This window comes from Drosophila biarmipes, chromosome 3L, assembly GCF_025231255.1.
Source record: "Drosophila biarmipes strain raj3 chromosome 3L, RU_DBia_V1.1, whole genome shotgun sequence".
In the NCBI taxonomy this organism is placed as follows: Eukaryota; Metazoa; Arthropoda; class Insecta; order Diptera; family Drosophilidae; genus Drosophila; species Drosophila biarmipes.
Window position 1 is genome coordinate 5,051,699 of NC_066613.1, and position 18,522 is coordinate 5,070,220.

The 18,522-nt window shown below is 43.7% G+C and overlaps 2 protein-coding genes across 2 annotated transcripts; both read right to left on the reverse strand.

Moving 5' to 3' along the window:
• Positions 1–1,505: 1,505 nt before the first annotated feature.
• Positions 1,506–9,096, reverse strand: LOC108030902 (chitin synthase chs-2). Its single transcript, XM_017104080.3, has 10 exons — positions 9,045–9,096; positions 8,741–8,982; positions 8,511–8,680; positions 7,737–7,863; positions 7,419–7,622; positions 6,691–6,866; positions 5,690–6,253; positions 4,608–4,857; positions 2,956–4,185; positions 1,506–2,895 (listed from the first exon to the last, which is right to left on the reverse strand). The coding sequence occupies exons 1-10, from the start codon at positions 9,086–9,088 to the stop codon at positions 1,736–1,738; spliced, it is 4,167 nt and encodes a 1,388-aa protein (XP_016959569.1). The 5' UTR covers positions 9,089–9,096; the 3' UTR covers positions 1,506–1,735.
• Positions 9,097–13,141: 4,045 nt separating this feature from the next.
• LOC108030904 (organic cation transporter protein) lies at positions 13,142–17,344 on the reverse strand. The gene is made up of 6 exons (XM_017104082.3): positions 15,989–17,344; positions 15,703–15,934; positions 15,221–15,324; positions 14,389–15,158; positions 14,084–14,265; positions 13,142–14,021 (listed from the first exon to the last, which is right to left on the reverse strand). The coding sequence occupies exons 1-6, from the start codon at positions 16,228–16,230 to the stop codon at positions 13,812–13,814; spliced, it is 1,740 nt and encodes a 579-aa protein (XP_016959571.1). The 5' UTR covers positions 16,231–17,344; the 3' UTR covers positions 13,142–13,811.
• Positions 17,345–18,522: the final 1,178 nt, after the last annotated feature.

Sequence of the window (18,522 nt, forward strand, 5' to 3'; positions counted from 1 at the left end):
TATAATTTGTTTCATATAATTTTCCCAACAATTTTCCGATCGTTCCTATGACAGCTATATGATATAGTCATCCGATTTTAATAAAATTTAATTCGAAACTCAGAACTAATTAAAAAATGTTGTTTCCAAGCTTAGAAGGTTACATGTCAAAAAGCACCAAAGCTATATTTTGTTTCATATTATTTTCCCACCAATTTTCCGATTGTTTCTATTTCAGCTATATTACATAGTCGTACGATTTTGATAAAATTAAATACGAAATTCAGAACTAATTAAAAATGTTATTTCCAAGTGTGGGATATTATATGTTTAAAGACACCAAAGATATAATATTTTTTTAATTTTTTCCTGATAGTTCCTATCGGAGCTATAGTTGTCCGATCCGGCTGGTTACATACTACCTGTACTATACAATAGAAAGAAGACTTATGGAAAAGTTTCAGACTTTAGAACTGAGAGAAACGGACAGACGGACATGGCTAGATCGACTCGTCTAGTGACGCTGATCAAGAATATATAAACTTTACTTACGTCGGAAATGTCTCCCTCACTGCGTCGCAAACTTGTGACTGACCCTCTACAAGGGTATAAAAATGTTTGACTGTCATATTAATAAGTATGGGTAAAAGTAACTCAACAACTACGATCAAGCTGGGTCAATTTGATTCTAAAAAGGTATCAAAGGTATAATATATTCAATGAAATGTCTTCTTTGGCCATAAACAACATTTTAACAACTTCCATACCGATAAAAACTTTATTCGATTGTTCGATTTGAACTATAATCAAGTGTTGGTTACCGTGTCATTTGAACTTACAGCTTAGTACTTACATCGACGAAAAGCACGAGCTAGCCATAGATATGAGCGACAGAAGGTAAACACTTTTCGTCGGGAAAGTTTTTTCAGCGCGGTACCTAGATAAGCTAAGGTAACACCAGAAATAATACCAGACATCTCGAGCGAATTTTGATGAGCGCCGTTTGGCGAGACTTAAGGAATAATTAAATTTGATCTTGGCAGAAGCACAGTGCGCGATACTCAATCAAACAAACTTGCGCTGTGCAGGAATTTTTAAAATCTGCATGCAACATCCAAACTTAGTAGTTTTTCAAATTTTCGATCCATCTGTTTATAAAAGCGGGCTGCAAGACGTTGGACTCGAGTCGATTATATTTACACTCCATAGGGTCAGAGCAGCCTGCTTAAGATGAGCTGCCCGGAACAGCAACCTTTAACAATGCAAGTGCAATGAAACTAACTTTGAATGGTTTCACGAGCTGCATCAACTGCAGGAGGATGAACCATGCATAAAAATGTGCATGCTTACAGGGGTATTTTGAAAATTCTAAACGCTAGAATGTTTTAATTACTGTCTTGATTAGTCCAAAAAAGATCAAGATGCAACATGCAACTTAAGTTCAAAAGTAAACGTAGTAAAGACTGTGATTCCTCAAGTCAGAATCTTTGTACATCAGAGAATTGGGCACATAAAAAACCCGTAAGTTAAATATTCAAAAATGTATATTTTATATGCCACCGAGGCCCTCGGGGATTCGATTACATAATGGCATACTTATACGACTCTAAAATATACTAATTACAGTGTTGATTGGTAGAAGTAAGCTTAAGCAATCGTGAAAATATTATGACAGAGACAGATACATTAAACACACCCTCTCAAACATGGATAGAAGTAATTTATAAGATTCTGTGGGTAATACTTGGGGGATCCTCTAGAACTCGGTGTGCTCGTAGCCGCCATTGTCGTAGATCGCCATGCTGTTGCGATTTGAAGCCGAGAAGCTGACCTTGGGCATCGTTACAAGGGGTGGTCGCTTTCCAGCCTTGGGAGTGGGCGTGCCTCCGGGCGTGGCAGCTGCGTTGACCTTGGCCACCGAGCGACGCTCCTGCAGCAGCTTCACGGACTTCCGGTTGAGGGCAAGGTTCTTCAGGTTCAGTTCGTCGTCGCCAAAGAAGCGACGCTCAAAGTTGAATACCAAGTTGCTGTAGTCACTGTGCTGCTTGTTCCGGGTCTCATGTAGCCGGAAGATCGTCTGGCGGCGCATTATGCTCTCCCTGTGCTCCCCCTCGGCGGCATCCATCACCTCATCGTAGTGGGGATCCCCCTCCTCGTCGTCGTCAAAGAGCCTCTTTGGGCGCTGAAGTTTCCGTGCTATATTCACAGCACTACCCTTCAGCTCGGTAGCGGCGTCCTCGTCCGTGAACTGACCTCCGGATCGAAACCAGTCCACCTGGGTGGTGGCCAGCAGCTGACACAGAGTAGCGAACCGGTGAAAGAACATTGCCAAGAACTGGATGATAAGGATCAAGCCAAAGAAGATTACAAAGCACAGGCCAATTGGGTCCAGTTCCTTGTACTGCCTGTAGATGCCAACCATCAGGTTGTCCCTGTCGAAAGAGACAAAGTCCGTGGGATCGATGGGCCACTTCAGGTGCAGAAACTCCTTCTTCAGCTGCAGAAGAAACACAATAAGTACGAAAATCGCGTTCACCATCACGAAGGCAAAGGCGATCATGTTCCTTAGCTCTTTGAGTCCATCGGCCATCGCTTGTTTCTGCTCTCGACTCAGTTCTAGCGGTTTCAGATACTGCTTGATCACATCCTTCCAGAATCGCTGCTCCATCAGCGATATCTCCCCCAGCTCTGAGTTTATCAACAGTGGGTCGTTCAGCCAACCTGGCAGGTAGTTTTCCACATCATTGGGTGCGTCCTTGTCGTCGTCCTTGAGCACTGGCGCCTCTCGAGTGCCCCATGAAACATCGTTCATATTGAAAACCGAAAATATCATGAGCAGCATGTACATCGACGGTATGGTGATGTAGTATATAACTCCGCACAGCAAGGCCCAGAACTCCTGAGGGTGCATAAATCCTGGACAGCGGGAAAATAAGGTCAGAGCTCAGGATCTTTATTTACATAACCAGGACTCACCTGCAATCGTGATCTGTACTGCAACGAGCAGGAAGAACAGCGATGCTGGAGCCAAGGGTCCGTCCTCCAGCATCTGCACAATGATGCCGATGAGGACGGCCATCATAACCAGGCAGTAAAGGGAGCTAATAACAAAGGCTATCAGCAGCTGGAACTTCTGCTTGAGGTAGACACACGAAAGAATGAACAAGATGATGGGGAAGAAGTTCCAAAGGAAAGCGGTCCAGATGTCGATGGAAAACACGGCCACCAGGGCGCCTACCATCATGAGGAATATGGTGCCCGGTCCCAGCACTGTTCCAATCATCAGCATGCCCTGGTACCACACGTACATCGTGGATATCGAATTGTTCTTCTTCACCACCGTATCCGCGTCAGCCAGAATATCGAAGATATTGGCTATGGTGGAGGGCACCCATCGGCGGCGCTGGTTGTAGAACTCGTTGAAGCTCTCCGGCGCGTGTGTGTACGCATCCGAGGCAGCGCAGTACTCCACCCTGGAACCCGCCTTCAGGAGCAGCGTGCAGAGCCAGCGATCCTCGCCCTGGTCGTACTGCACCATCTTCATAGCCTCCGAGCTGATCATCGTGTACCGCTTCATCACGCTGTTCTCCATCAGGGCGCTGGCTCGGAACAGGCTGAAGCACCCTGGACTGCAGAGCACGCAGCCGATGACGTGCTCGGTGGCCTTTTGCAGCCAGTGGCCAATGGCGTACTCGAATCGCTGGTACCACACCATCGGACCCCTGCCCACCGGGTGAATCCGCCCGCAGGCGGCTCCCAGCTCGTCCACGGCCTTCATGCGGTCAATCAGCAGCTGCACGGCCCGCGGCTGAAAGTCGATGTCCCCGTCCAGGGCCAAAATGAAGGTGTTCTCCGCTATGACCGCCTTCCGACGTGGCGACAGCTGCTCCGTTTCCATGATCCGGTAGCCCAGCAGATAGTACATGTACATAACCTGGGACCACCGCTTCTTGTGCCGGATCTTGTCCTTGTTCTTGAGGTGAGCCACCATCTTGGTGCGTCCCGGCAGGATCCACACCAAACGCCCCCCATAGGGAGTCTCGATTTTCAGAGGGGGCTTAATGCGAATGCTCACGCCGTAGACCTCGAAGGCTGCTTTATCGATGGTTCGAGTGAGGGTCTTCACATACTCGTTAATGGGTGGGTTGCGCTTGTTTTGGCACTGTCGTGGGTCCGAAACGAATGCATCGTCGAAAAAGATGTTCGCTGTGGAAATATATGTAAGAGGAAATAGTGAGTAAACCATTGGGACAATGAAGACTATGAGGCAAACGGAGGCAATGGAGATCTGATAGTCGAGATACCGAAACTAATCTACAAGCTGTTGAAGACTCGGCAAAAATGGACACATTATTTATTCTATGTGTACGGCCAGAAAAAGAGAGATCGTAAGGTTTTCGCAGGCAGTTGCCGATTCTTGGCTTAATGCCATTTTGGCAAGCGCGGAAATGAAGTCGCCAAGCGCTATAAATAGAGCTGCAAACAGCATCCCGAGCTCGCATAAATTTCCACTTTGACACATTTTAAATGTGCAATGCAAATGCAGCCGCTGTGGACTGCAGACGACAGCAGCAGCTTCTGCATCCGCATCTCCATCTGCTCCCGCATATTTTGGCCCATTTACATACTTTCCAATTCATAGTACTCGTCGTCCGCCTTGCCGCCATTGAGGTGCGTCTTCGCCATGCGGCGCGCGCATTGATCCTCATCCAAGCGGACAATTGACTTCAGGAACTCCATCATCTCGTCCTCGGTCTCGTGCCACATGGTGGCGCACACAATCAGCTGCGGCACCTTGTCCTCCTCCAGGATGTCGCGGCTGGCGTTGATGTCGGCTGCCAGGGCCACCACAGGCTCCCGCGGCATGGTGAGGTCGCTCTGCCGAGTAAAATAGATACGGGGTTTTGTTTAAGCTCCGAATGAATTGCAGTGCATATCAAGTGGTTATTTCTGAAATCCGATGCGGTACTGCCGGAACAGCACAGCACGGGAATTCATGGTGAATCCGACAACATTAATTTTGCAGAAGTAAACAATTGTGACTTTGTTGCGTGATTCCTTTCGGGGTGCTTTCTTACATCTTAGCCCTATCATGATCTTTAAAGAGACATTTGGAAATTGCAGTAACATTTCACTGAACGAAAAGGTCTTAAAGCGGGTCCGATTAACTCGTTAGGTGTACCTGATGCCGCCACGGCATTACGAATGCACATAATTCGCTGGGCTTCTAATTTATGCACGCAAAATCAACTCTTATGCCCTGATTTTAATTACTTTAATGTCTTTATGTCGGGTAGGCCCCGAAAACATGCGAGTGGAGCTGAAGCACTTTTAATTAAGTTTACACCCACCGAAAAGCCTCGCATCCCACCCATGCCCATTCCCCACGCTGGAGAAACGCAAACATTTCCTGAACTTTGCAGTTTCCCCGTCATTTAACTTAATTACATTGCCTGACATTTGAAGCGCACATCAGTAGTGCCGGCAGTCCCGGCACTCTCCACCGGAATAGTCAAAAAGTCCTCGAAATAGATGAATGTGGACGGGTGGATTGGCACCGGGACTCCTCGGAGCTGGGTGCTGCGAACTTGGCGCGATGATTGATGCCTGGCAGGCGCCTGATTACAATAATTCATTAACTTGAACTTAACTCAAATCTGATTTGGCGCACTCTATTCCGGAGCAATGCCTATTGCCCATCCCCGCTCACCTTGATGGCCAGGTACTCCTCGCTCCAGTCGACGATCCGCCGGTTCATCATCGAGCACTGGTCCACCAGCAGGCCGCAGTACCAGGGGCACACGAATAGCTTCTCGGTGGGGGCGTTCTTGTCGTTGTGCGGCTGCCAGACGTGGCTCGTGGTCCACACCTGTGCCAGCCACCACAGAGGCCACAGCCACAGGGCCAGGCCGAGGCCTTTCGCGACCAGTTCCTCCATACTGCCGCCCAGCGCCTGGAGCGATAGGTAGTCCGGCAGCAGGCCGTGCAGTGAGCAAGGGTCCGAGGCCCGCAGCTGGGCAAGGAAGGTGGCCAAGCAGACGGCGGCGGGTCCTGCCAGGCTGAGGGGCAGCGCGAAGCTGAACACCTGGATCTTGATTTTGCAGGCGAACTTACCGAAAATGTGGCACAGGTACGCAGCACCCACCTGGGCGACCAGCGCGTAGACCACCGCATTCGGACTAGACTGCATGGTGAATTGGGTCCGGAGCGGTGGGGCCCTGATTGATAAGTTCGCCTGTGCTGAAAGCAACACATCGGGGTCACCACCGGACTGCTGTAAGTGCACGGAAAATTATTAGGCACAGCAGTTCAAGAATTTTAATAAAAATGATAAAGAATATTCAAAAATTTTTTAAAATACAAAATTAATTTAAATTAAATTTAAAACTTCCAAAATATTCAATATATTTAATAAAAAGTTAAGAAAATCCCTAACTAAAATGAGTCAAGATATCAAAAATACAAAGCAAAATAATTAATATAAATGTATGCCCAAAATAATGATTTATTTAAAATATATAAATCGTGCCAAGCGCATTGATAAACAAAAAAATAATAAATAACCTTACATACGTTTTTATTGGCTTGCTTCGAAAAATATATTACTTTCTAACTGACTGACTTTTTAATCATAAGCAATTCAATTAAGTAAAAGCAAAACTCAGGTTCCCATTTTTCTGTGTTCATCAATGTGACGGTAACTTCACTCACCACTAGCGTGATAAGGTGGGGCCGCCAGGCTTCCAGGAACCTGCTAAAATACTGCACGAATTCCTGGCCGTGAAGGAGGATGCCCACCCCCCCAAAAACCACTACCTTCAGGGGCGCCAGGTATAGGTACGTGTGGTAGCGGGATCGGGTGCAGCGGATGGTTCGAATGATGTATGCTGAAAAAAAGAAGCGGGAGGCAATCTGTAGTTGGGTAGTTCATTAAATTTCTTAAGTACGGCATTAAAGTCGCTAAACAATAAATTTCAACAATTCGGAAATATGTTGTAGAATACCTTTACAATGAGCCTCCCTTATGATTCTTAAAAAGGACTACAACCTGGGTTCTTCTATGTATATTACATAGGTGCATTATTATTAATCAAGCTTTTATTGTTTCCGGAATATCAGGGTTCATACGGATGGATAGACTGACAGAGGTGGCTAGTGATCACTATCAAGAGTATATACACATTCCGACTTATATGGTATACCCTTTAGCAAGTTATAACAATGCTTTCCCCAATTTAAAGTGAGCTTGGTACGAATAATAAATGAGCAAATATATAGGTACTTGTAATGGTTTTCAGACTTGTTGGTACTGTTTTAGTTACTGGTATCTCCAAGTGCTTTGAAATTATAAACGATTTCTGGGAAATGCACGAAACCTGTTGAAATGCTGACCTTCCTAGAATCTAAGTGCGTTTGGTACTCAATAAGCAACCACTCACCGATGGCCTCGTGGGTGTTGGCGAAGTTCTCCCACCAGCGGAACGAGACGAGGAGCAACGGGATGGCCAGGAGCTGGACCTCCAGGCTGTCGCTCAGAGAGGGCCAGATCAGGAAGACGCTGCCCTGCGCAACCAGGGCCAGGATGGAGAGCCCGAGGACCAGGGTGTCCGACCGCCAGCGGGCCCGCGTGCCCGTCAGCAAATCTGAAACGTGGAGCAGACGGGGCAATCAATTTAATTGTTGTCAGTCGGAGCCTAGACGCCGATAACATCTGGGGGCTCTTGTGGTGGGGTGTCTGTATGTCTGGAGTTACTCACTGAGCAGGGCGGGCACAAAGCAGACACAGCAGCCCAGAATCGCTCCACGCGTCACATCCAGGGCCGGCAGCACGGTGAAAGTGAGAGAGGCCAGGCCAACGACGTGCAGGAGTTCAAAGAGCGTGACCTGATTAGCGGGAGCTTATCAATCAATCTCCGCCTGGGCTAGGGTGGCAGATTCGTGGGATACAAGCTGAATCTCTTGCACGAGTTAAATGGTTTCAGGCACTTGGGGTTTTAAATTCCCTTAGGTTTATATTTTTAATCGATTTCTATAGTAAAAGTCTTTAAACTTTCAAGAGCTATCAAACATGTGACTTCTAAACTGACCGTATATTTGTTTTGTGCAACGAAGAGTTTTATTTATTTCTCTTAACTTTTGACTTTAAGGTTAGATTTTTAAATTAAACGCCATTCCTTAAAAAATAATACAAATACTAAGTTTTACAATTAAAAAAAATATTAAATCGAAACATTTAACAATCATTTTAAGTAAACGTCGGTATTGCTTATTTCCATCCATAATATAAAATAACTATTTGATTAAGGGTAAAGGTAAATTAAATATTTAAATCTTTGAACATTATGTTTTTGTATTTTTTAAAACATTGTTATGCACTATTTTTCACCATAATGATTGTTGTCAGCTTGCAATTGTTGGTAACTCTTTAAAGAAATTCTGAAGCCATGCAGTAGTGCAACGCACACCCACAAATCGTGCCACCCTATACATAAGTGTGTACTGTAGGTATCCTAGGCTAAAAGAATACCCACCAGGCCCACTTCCAGTCCGCTGGGTCGCTGCTCGCGCTTAAACATGCAAATTCGAAGGGCGCGCAGGAAGGTTAGCAGCTCGGGAAAGGCGAAGGCGAAGATCAGGGCCCAGACCCACGCGATTTGATCCAGCTGGCTGGGCAACGCCTCCACCTGTCCGTGCCGGAGAACTAGGGAGCGCAGGGGGCACTTTATATCGCTAATCTAACGAGGTATTGACCTTTACTCACGGTATTTGCTGCACACTTGGGCCCGTGGCCCGCTGCCACCTGTGTTTCCAGCCATGTAGAGATAAAGCAGCTTGGCAAACACGCTCGTGGCAAGAACCACGACAAATACCAGGAGGTAGACGAAGAGTTTGAAGAGTTTGAGGAAGAACTGCAGCTTTTTCCAGTCTGCATCGGAGCCGCTCGTCTTCTTCGACGGCGGGTCCTGGAAGGAATCCCACAGCGGCGGCTTGTCCCGAAGCTTCCTGGAAGCAGTCGGAAGTACTTGTTATCGGTGACATCACATCGCGATTAGGGCCGGACCCACCGACTGCGCATAAAGTAGTCACCGCTTTCGTAGTCTCCGCTCATGGCTATGGGCCCAACGGCAATCGAAAACTGACTGGCACTCGGAAATTGGCACTACGGGCGATCGGCAGATCGGAGATAAGGTTCTTCGTGGCGATATCATCGATGCAAGGCGCATAACTTGTCATCGTGTCAACAACTCGCCCCGATAAGAAACCTTCCGAAGCCCTAGACCCCACGACTCTAATTGCAATTACAAATGCCATCAAATCAAATCACGGCAGCGTTTCCCATTCATAGAACGACACACACGTCGCCTTCCAGGGTGCCCCTAGTTGCCTTCACTATTATATCTCACTTAGGGAGCGGCTCTGTTTGTGTTCCTAAGTGGTGCACTGGGCCCAGTGCATATGCTCCGCCTACGTACGGTTTTAGTTGTTCAGTTTATTGTCCGACATGGGACCTACATGCACTGCAAAGTTGTAGCTCGACTTCTTGACAAAAGTTTCGAGTATCGCCGATAGCAGCGGGTTCGCACCGGGGTGCAGTTGAAACCACTCAAGTCGACAGCAGTCAATGCGAAAGTTTACTTGACCTGTTGATTGGGCTGATTCACTCCTAATAATGTTATAAAACACTACATTTATGTTTTCATACCTCCTCAACAATCTGAATTATATATTCCGAACCATATGTAAAAAAAAGGTACACTAATGTTTTTTAATTTAAGAAAAAATAGATGGTTAGGATACAGCATCGATCGAAAAATGTAAATACATTTTATAAAGGCTCTAGATTTAGCTAACAGCCAGGAGAGGGACAGCTGAACCGAAAAAAAGTGAAAGTCATAGGTAAGAACTTATTTTCAAGGATCAACAAGTTTTTGGCCAAACGCTTTAGAAGCATTATAATGAATGTGCCTCGCAGCGTAAGAACATGAAGAATCTTCAAGCCAAATCCAATTATTTTGACTTGAATAATATTTCAGCATTTATATGGACGAACGCACAGACCTTTATAGCTAGATCTACTCGCCTGGTAATCCTGATCAAGAATAAAAATACTTTATAGGATCGAAAATGCTCCCTTTTGATACTAGATTTTGACAAAATTTAAACTTTTTTGCATAGGAATCCCTGTAGGCGGCAGTAAACGAAGTGGCGAGGCGCGCAAGAGAGCGTGCGAAGACAAGTACTATATATAGCCGCAGAATTGAAAATCTGGATTTCTTCTTCTTATGCATCCTGTATTAGTTTTAGGGTTTTGGGAACCCTATGGGTGTATAAAGTAGCTCGAGATGGAAAACGTTTGTTCTACGACTTTTGGAAAAACCCGCTAGTTCACAAGAAAATCCAAAAAATCCTTACCTCGTTAAGAGGTGTTTTTGTATGTATTTACGAGTAAAATGTGAAATCTTTAATTATAAGCAAAATATACTACCAATGGCTACTGTGAGTGTGGCAAATAATTGTTAATGAACCGATGCCTACTTAACGCAAAGAAATATTTTTCGTTTTCAAAATGAAAAAAATTTATTTTGCGTCAAACAGAGCACCTAATCTGTATGTGAAAACCGGATCCCAACTGTATATATATATTTTTAAAAGTATTAAAAAGTCAGCCAAAAATATACCTTATAGTTAGATTGCCCAATGTGCTAAAATCCGTTTCAACCCTTATCCTTTCGATAATCCTAACTCAAAAATTCGCATCTGAAAATCCATCGTTATTTGACTTTATTTCTACATTCTATTTACACATTTTATAACATTAAATTCTTACATTGTATTCTTAAGTTTAAAGTTTATGGATTATCATAACAATAGAGTTACAAATTTCTGAAATTGCTCGAATCAGACATTTATCCACCGCCTTCAGCGGATGTTAGCATAACTATTAAGACCTCCCATCGCTTGGGGCGCCACAGAACATCACTTCTTATGTAGAAATCTGCGTCAAAAGTAAATTCACTTACATGCGGATAGTATGGCGCTTTGACTAGCAAAATGTAATGAGCTTTTCTATTAGTCCAAGCGTAGACCCAAACCATATTTAAAAAATTAAATTGCTGCGAAATCATGAAACGGTGTTTATGCGCACAAAAATCGTCCAAAATCATGAAATGAAAGCATGATGTGTCCCTCGCGTTGACGCAGTAATAATTGCTTTTCGACATTTTATAAAATGTATGCGGCTACATATAGTAGTTGTCTTCGCACGCTCTCTTGCGGGCTAAAAGAAAATTTTCTAGAATGATAATGGTTGCAGGCACGTACATTTGGTTTAAAATTTTGTGTATAGTATTATAGGTTTAGCCGCTAAAGTCCCTGCAAACTTGCCTTTTGAACGTTGAAGGTGCGCAATCGCCACGGAAAATCAAAAATTTGAAAAATTATTTAGCCGGGGATGTATGTTTTTTCCTGTGAAATACTTTGATAAAGAAATTAAACAAAATAAATTAAATTAAAATTTTGCAACTTCCAGTTTCTCTTAAAATGTTTCTGCAACAACACATGTTTGAAAGTTTTATAATACTCATCGAATTTAAACTTAAAAAGTTTTTCGAACTAAGAAGCGTTTCAGATGAAAACACTTCAGAGCAAATAAAGGTATCATTTAGTCAATTACATTCGTGGAAGGAAAAAGAGCTTCACTTTGAACCCCCAACACTTATTATCAATTAAATTCGTAAAAAGAAAGAAAGAAAGAAAGTTTTAAATTTAGAGTTGGAGATTTGGTTCATTTGGGCAGTTAATTTTGAAAGTATTTTACCCATTTATTTTAATTAACAAATTTGTTGGTAAGGAATGAATTTGATATAGAACTTATTAATCTATATATATAAAAGAAAGTCGTGTTAGTTACACCACTTATAACTCAAGAACGGCAGAACAGATTTGGCTGAAAATTGGTAGGGAGGTAGCTTAGAGCCAGGAGACGGACATAGGATACTTTTTATCCCGTTCGACAGCGTTCCTCTGTGACTTGACATGAAACGTCAGTCACTATAAAACGTGGTATAACAAAAAAGAATCAGACTTGGAATAACAAAACGCAAATGACAGCTATGTAATTGACGTAAAATGACAGCTATGTAATGACGTATGGATGACAATTTGATATTTGTAAGAAATCAATATTAAAACTATTTCTATTAAATAAATAATTAACAAGTGGATTGAATTGAAGTTTAATAATGCCGCGACCAAGACGATCGAATCTTTCTCGACAAAGCCGTAATGCAAGAAGAATACAAAATACTGCAAATGAAAGGACTGAAGAAGAACAAGAAATTGTACGTGAACAGCGCCGCAATAGTATGGCTCGACTTCGTGCTTCTCAAACACGAGAGCAAAGTGAAGCAGCCCGTGAAACAGCTCGGTTGGCAATGCAGAATCGTCGAGCGAACAACAGAAGTCAATAAATAGATAATTTGCGACGCAGAACAAGATATTTAGCTGATTTGAATCGAGCTGCGTTTCGATACGATTGCAGCAATGATTACAGCTTGCATCCTAGCGTTTGCATTGGGCAAATGGACGTTGTTTGCGAGTGCATTAAAGTTTTCCGGAGAAACGCCTGGATTATGCTGCGTTAATGGTAAAGTGAAATTGCCAGTGTTGACTCCGCCACATGAGCCATTGTATTCATTGCTTTGCGGCGAAACACAAGAATCACGCCACTTTCTTGCAAATACTCGAAAATACAATAGTTGTTTCCAAATGACGTCATTTGGGGCAGACATTATCGAAGAAGGAGGTTTTAATCCGACATTTAAGGTATTTATTTTTGTACTTACATAGAATGTAGTTAAAGAATAACTTAGTTTATCTATTGGTATGTATTATACTACTCTCCTACAGAAAAAGTGTTTATAACCCAGTTAATACTGTCTGGTTTTTAATTGGTTTGAAATTGCCGGAACAAAGTTCGCCGGGTCAGCTAGTAATTTATATTTTCTTGTTCAAAATAGTACTGAGAATTTTCTACGAATGTTTGACAAGCCCCATATACCAAAGTTTCATTTCCTTACTCATTATCTGTAGATATTAAGGAGTGGAGTAAAAGCTGCTTCAAACATTTCGAATGTTTTTTTATACTAGATCATTCTAAAAATAATTTTCAAGATCTTTTATTTAAACATTTGTAAAGGGCTTACATAAGAAGGTATCCTCCTATTTACGGACACCTGATCGACAGTACCAAATTTATATAATTAACCTGAATTTAAAAGAACATTTTATTAAACAAAAAAAAAAAGATTATTTTTATTTTGTTGTATAAAACCCCAACACTAAGTGTTTCACTAATCAAAAAATCATATTCTTTGTAGTGTGACCGAAAATTGCAAAGTTCACCCGCATTTCATATGGCATGGTTTACTGTCAAGCCGCGAAAAATAGAAGCGATTCAAAACCGTATACTGGCGCCCTGTCTTTTTCTATTTTCGTATATAAAACAGCACGTTCTTTTCACGCGTCTTCCGCAAAAACTAGCACATCTTGTATTTCCATTGGTGGACCGATTTTATTAATTATGCCTATATTTAGCCTGATATAATAAATAATGACATTTACAGATTTTCTTGAGGTTTAAAAGAAGATAGAAAGGCAATGCAGCCAATAAATATCACGGATAAAAGTTGTTGCCCGTGCACTACAAAATCGTACGAACGAGCCCTAACTAAATAAAACACTTATAAAAAACAACAAATGCGTGGGCTCCCACTTAAACTAACTCATACTTGGCTTCTATTAGCCTCCCTGCAGCTCCTGGTCCGAGATCATTATTGGACGACCTTGGGTGCCGGCCCCTCTCCCAGCTCTTGAACCTCAGCCCCCTGAGCACGGCGCTTGGCCTGGTTGAGGTCTCGGGCCTCCTCCATGGTCGTGGGAAGCACCTTGTCCGCCGTCTCGGGGAATGCTAGGGTCAGGAAGCCGCTGATCAGAGCGAAGGTTGCGAAGAGTATCTGCGGGGCATATATGTAGTACTTGGCCTAGAGGCGGACAGAAGAATGGGTTAGGAAATCAGAAGTGGAATAGGTAAGTACATTCTAACCAGTAAAGGAGTTTGCGGAGCCAACATGGAGCCAATGCGTCCCACCATGGAGCAGAGGGACAACAGGCTGTTGCGCACGTTGGTGGGAAAGATCTCTGACGTAAAGAAGTACAGGATCTGGAAGCTGCAAGTGATGGCCAGCTTCCCAATTAGGAACAGAGTCAGCGATCCCGCGTAGTTATCTGAAAAAGGAGAACACATAGGGCTGCTGTGAAACCATTGGAATCTTTTTACAACTCTGGTTTAGAAGAACCTTTGTTCAGGGGTTGTATTAAACTTATTAAATTAGCTAGAGAGGTTATTACCTTCTGGCACTCCCGCAGAGGCACCCATGCAGATGGCACATAGCAGCATTGAGGCGCAGAGCGAGTAGCGCCTGCCAACGCGATCCATGATGACCAAGGGCAGCAGTAGACCCGGGATCTGGATGAAGCCGTTCAACATAAAGTTGGTGTACTTGTTTCCGCCCAGATTAACTGAGTTGAGGCTAAGTCCCAGGGCAATTAGCGTGTGGGTGAACCAGCAAAGACAACAATTGGCGATCCGCAGGGAAAAGAAGCGCACGGCCCTCATGATCGGGTACTGGCTCTCGTTGGCCTGGCTGAGCTTCTGACGGTTGGTGGCCAACAGCTCCTCCACCTGCTCCTCGGGCAGCGATCGCTTGTTGATTCGTGCGGCCCGCCGCAGCACGTTGGCGGCCTTCTCTTCGGCGCCCTGGCTCAGCAGCCACCGGACACTCTCCGGCAGGATCCATAAAAACAGGATCTGGAGCACGGCTGGGGCGTAAAGCACTCGGAGAAGCCAGCGCCACTGTTGCACCTGGGAAGCCAGGAACCCGAGAAAGGCCTCGCCGAGTGCGTAGAAGATGGTGATAATCGTCGCCGCTGCCACTCGCCGCTTTGGACCTACCAGTTCGATGGCCAGCAGGAAGGCGGTTGGAAAAAGGGTGCTGCCCACTGCCATGTCCAGGAATTCAAACACCAGGAACATTGAGTAGCTGCTCGACAGCGAACGAGTCACGCCCATTACAGCGCTCAGGGATCCGGCTACGGCAAGCATAGTGCGGCGACCGAACCTGGAGTATAAATAGAGGCATTAGGATTGGATAAACTCTGGGCCAGGTGGGGGACACCTTACCTATCTGCGAAGAATCCTCCAAGAGGTATGCCGACAAACTGGCCCACATTATTAATGGTGCCCACCAGGGACAGCTTCCACTCGTCATTACAGTATATTCCGAACTGTTTGAGAGTAAAATTTACTTTTCGTTTGAATTCTTTATAATTACTTGGTAGATCAATAAAGTACTGAACACTTCTTGCATTGAGTACCGGGTAGTAATGAATAGCACTATGGAGACAAGATAAATTCTGTTTATGCTTGTTTTCAAATGCTTTCACGTTTACTTATAGTACGTGATAAAAAGGGATTAAAACCTTATATACTAATTTACCTATCATCAATGGCAATTTATTTATTGTCCAGTAAAAATGAACAACAGTAATTTAGTTTTTAGTGACTAGCTCACACTGCTCACTTCCGGCTCACAAAAGCACCTTCTTAAGTTTCTACCAAGACCTTCTCGCTTTTCCTCATCTCCCTCATCATCGAATACCCACCTCAGTTGAAATAGTCTTTTCCTCGTCCCTGAACTTGAAGTCGTGCCCGCAGGTCTCCGATATGTCGGTAAAGTAATCCTTGGCGCAGTACGTTGAAGATGGATCAGTGATGAGGGTCTCGTTGAGGACGTAGCGATGGCAGGCATCGAAGGAGTTCTTGTAGGGGATGGTGAAGTTTAGCCAGTCTTCCTCGTACGCACTGCTGAGACTATCGCACTCGGGGACGTTGCACCTGGGTCGAATCGGAGATCAGCTATGTATATTATTTCTCGGATGGTTTGCTTACCTGTGCACCACTGTGCTCGCCGTGAAAACATAGGAGATGGAGAAGAAAGCGTTGAAGAGCATGGGAACGCAGAGCAGAACATAGTTGATGATCTGATAGCGCCCGAATTGGCCGATCCGCACCAGAATTGCGTCCAGCGAGTTTTCGTCATCCCCGCCAGCCGCCGCCGCCTCGGCGTCCGCATGGCCATTGCTCTTGGCCTCGCTCGGAGAGCTGCCGTTTTCCGCCTTCTGGCTGGTCATTGAAGGGTCCGCGAAGCACGTGGTGAAATGCACTTCTAATCGGTGTTTTATAACTCGCGGCCGCGATCTTTCCGCCTCGGCAGCTTTATTTATAGACGCTCTGGAGCGACTAGCTGGGAGCAGTGCCACTTATTGACTGATTCAACCACATCAAATGGTCGAGTCGGGAGCGCTCTGCTGTGCTTTGATTCGGCGCTCACATGCCGTTCTCCCGCGCGTTTCTATTTTTATTCGGTCTGCTCTTCTCCACGCCGCGGATTCTTCCATTCTTATCGCGGCCTTATCAGCCCAATCCAACTAAAAACCCATTTGGACACCCCGACGATGGGAGTACACCGAACTTTACAATCCTAATCCGGCAAGTTCTTAATGGGATAGCAGCATACCGTTGATATCAATCGATATGGGAACTGGTTGCTCTGCTATTGTTTATCTATAGACGGCGAGACAGGACGTCTGGGTGGGTGGCCAACAGCTGTACCCGCCTGTTAGCTGATTGCTCCACTAGGTCAACAAGTGGCCCTGTCGCCTTATCTTACGCCATTTGCCCGATGTCGATGACTTTGGCGCATGTGCCTGAGTCCTCTGTTTGTCTTTACCCTTGATTTACTTTACCCGACTATAAGATGATTAGGTGCGGAAACCGACTGGCTGTTCAATCGCTTGGGTTGCCGGGCAGATTGATAAAACAATGATAAGTTCCGATGAAGCCGCAATAAATGGGAGCTAGTGAGTTATTGGCGCGCTGTAATTGAAATTGCTTGATAGATGTATGGCACTGGCCCCACTGAAAGGATGCCATAAATCGGTAATATCTCGCCGAAATGCTGGTCTTACGGCTGATAAGTCCCGATTGCAAATGGAATTAGATAAGTACTTGAACTGAACAAATATTTATTTTGTTAGGCCACTTGAACAAAAATCAATTCGACGAATGAAGCGGTACAACCATGCGGATGTTGGAAAAATTACTAACAAGTATAATGGTAGGTTATTAAAGGCACATTTGCCGGGTTTCAAAGCAGTATTTTGTTGGACACACAGTTGCTCTTTGTGAAGTTGGCAGCTATATTTTCCCAAAAGAAGTATTTAATACTTAGGCGTGGACGTGTTCGACGGCTGGTCAGGTTTTAGTTTTTATGGTCAGTGCTTATGCATAAACAATCAAGACCAACGTGTTAGTAATTCCACGACACCAATGACACAGATGACAGTCTATCCAGGTATAACAGTTTTATAATAAAACACTACAAAAAATATCGAGTATTTCGTACTTGAATCAAGTATATACTACCCTTGCAGAGGGTATAATAATTTCAGTCAGAAGTTTGTAACGCAGTGAAGGAGACGGTTCCGACCCCATGTCTGTCCATCCGTTTCTACGCAAACTAGTCTCTCAGTTTTAAAACTATCGGGTTGAAACTTTCCCAAAAGTCTTCTTTCTTTTGCAGGTAGTATATAAGTCGCAACCAGCCGGATCGGAAAACTATATCTTATAGCTCCCATAGGAACTATCGGAAAAAAATTTTTTAAAAATTATATTTTCGGTGTTTTTTAACATACAACTTTATAAGCTTAGAAATAACATTTATTAACTAGTTCTGAATTTCGAATTAAATTATATAAAAATCGGACTATATCATATAGCTCCAATAGGAACAATCGGAAAGTTAGTGGTAAAATAATATTGAAAAATTATATCTTCGGTGTTTAACATATAACCTCCTACGCTTGAAAATAACATTTTTTATTTGGTTTTGAATTTCGATTTAAATTTTATCAAAATCGGACGACTATATCATATAGCTACAATAGGAACGATCGGAAAATTAGTCGGAAAACATGGTAAAATAATATTGAAAAATTATATCTTCGGTGCTTAACATATAACCTCCTACGCTTGGAAATAACATTTTTTATTGGGTTTTGAATTTCGAATAAAATTTTATAAGAATCGGACGACTATATCATATAGTTGCCCTAGGAACGATCGGAAAATTAGTCGAAAAACATGAAACATATAACTTTATTAGCTTAAAAATAACATTTTATAATTAGTTCTGAAGTTCGAATTAAATTTTTTTTCAATCGGACGACTATATCATATAGCTGTCATAGGAACGATCGGATAATTGATGGGAAATAATATGAAACAAATTATAGCTTTGGGGCTTTTTGACATATCTTATAATATTGGGAATATACATATTTATATTTTTAACTTCCTTGTTGTGTATAAACTTCGCCAAGCATGTAAAATACAGAGCCCAAATACCAATTACTGCTTTCGAG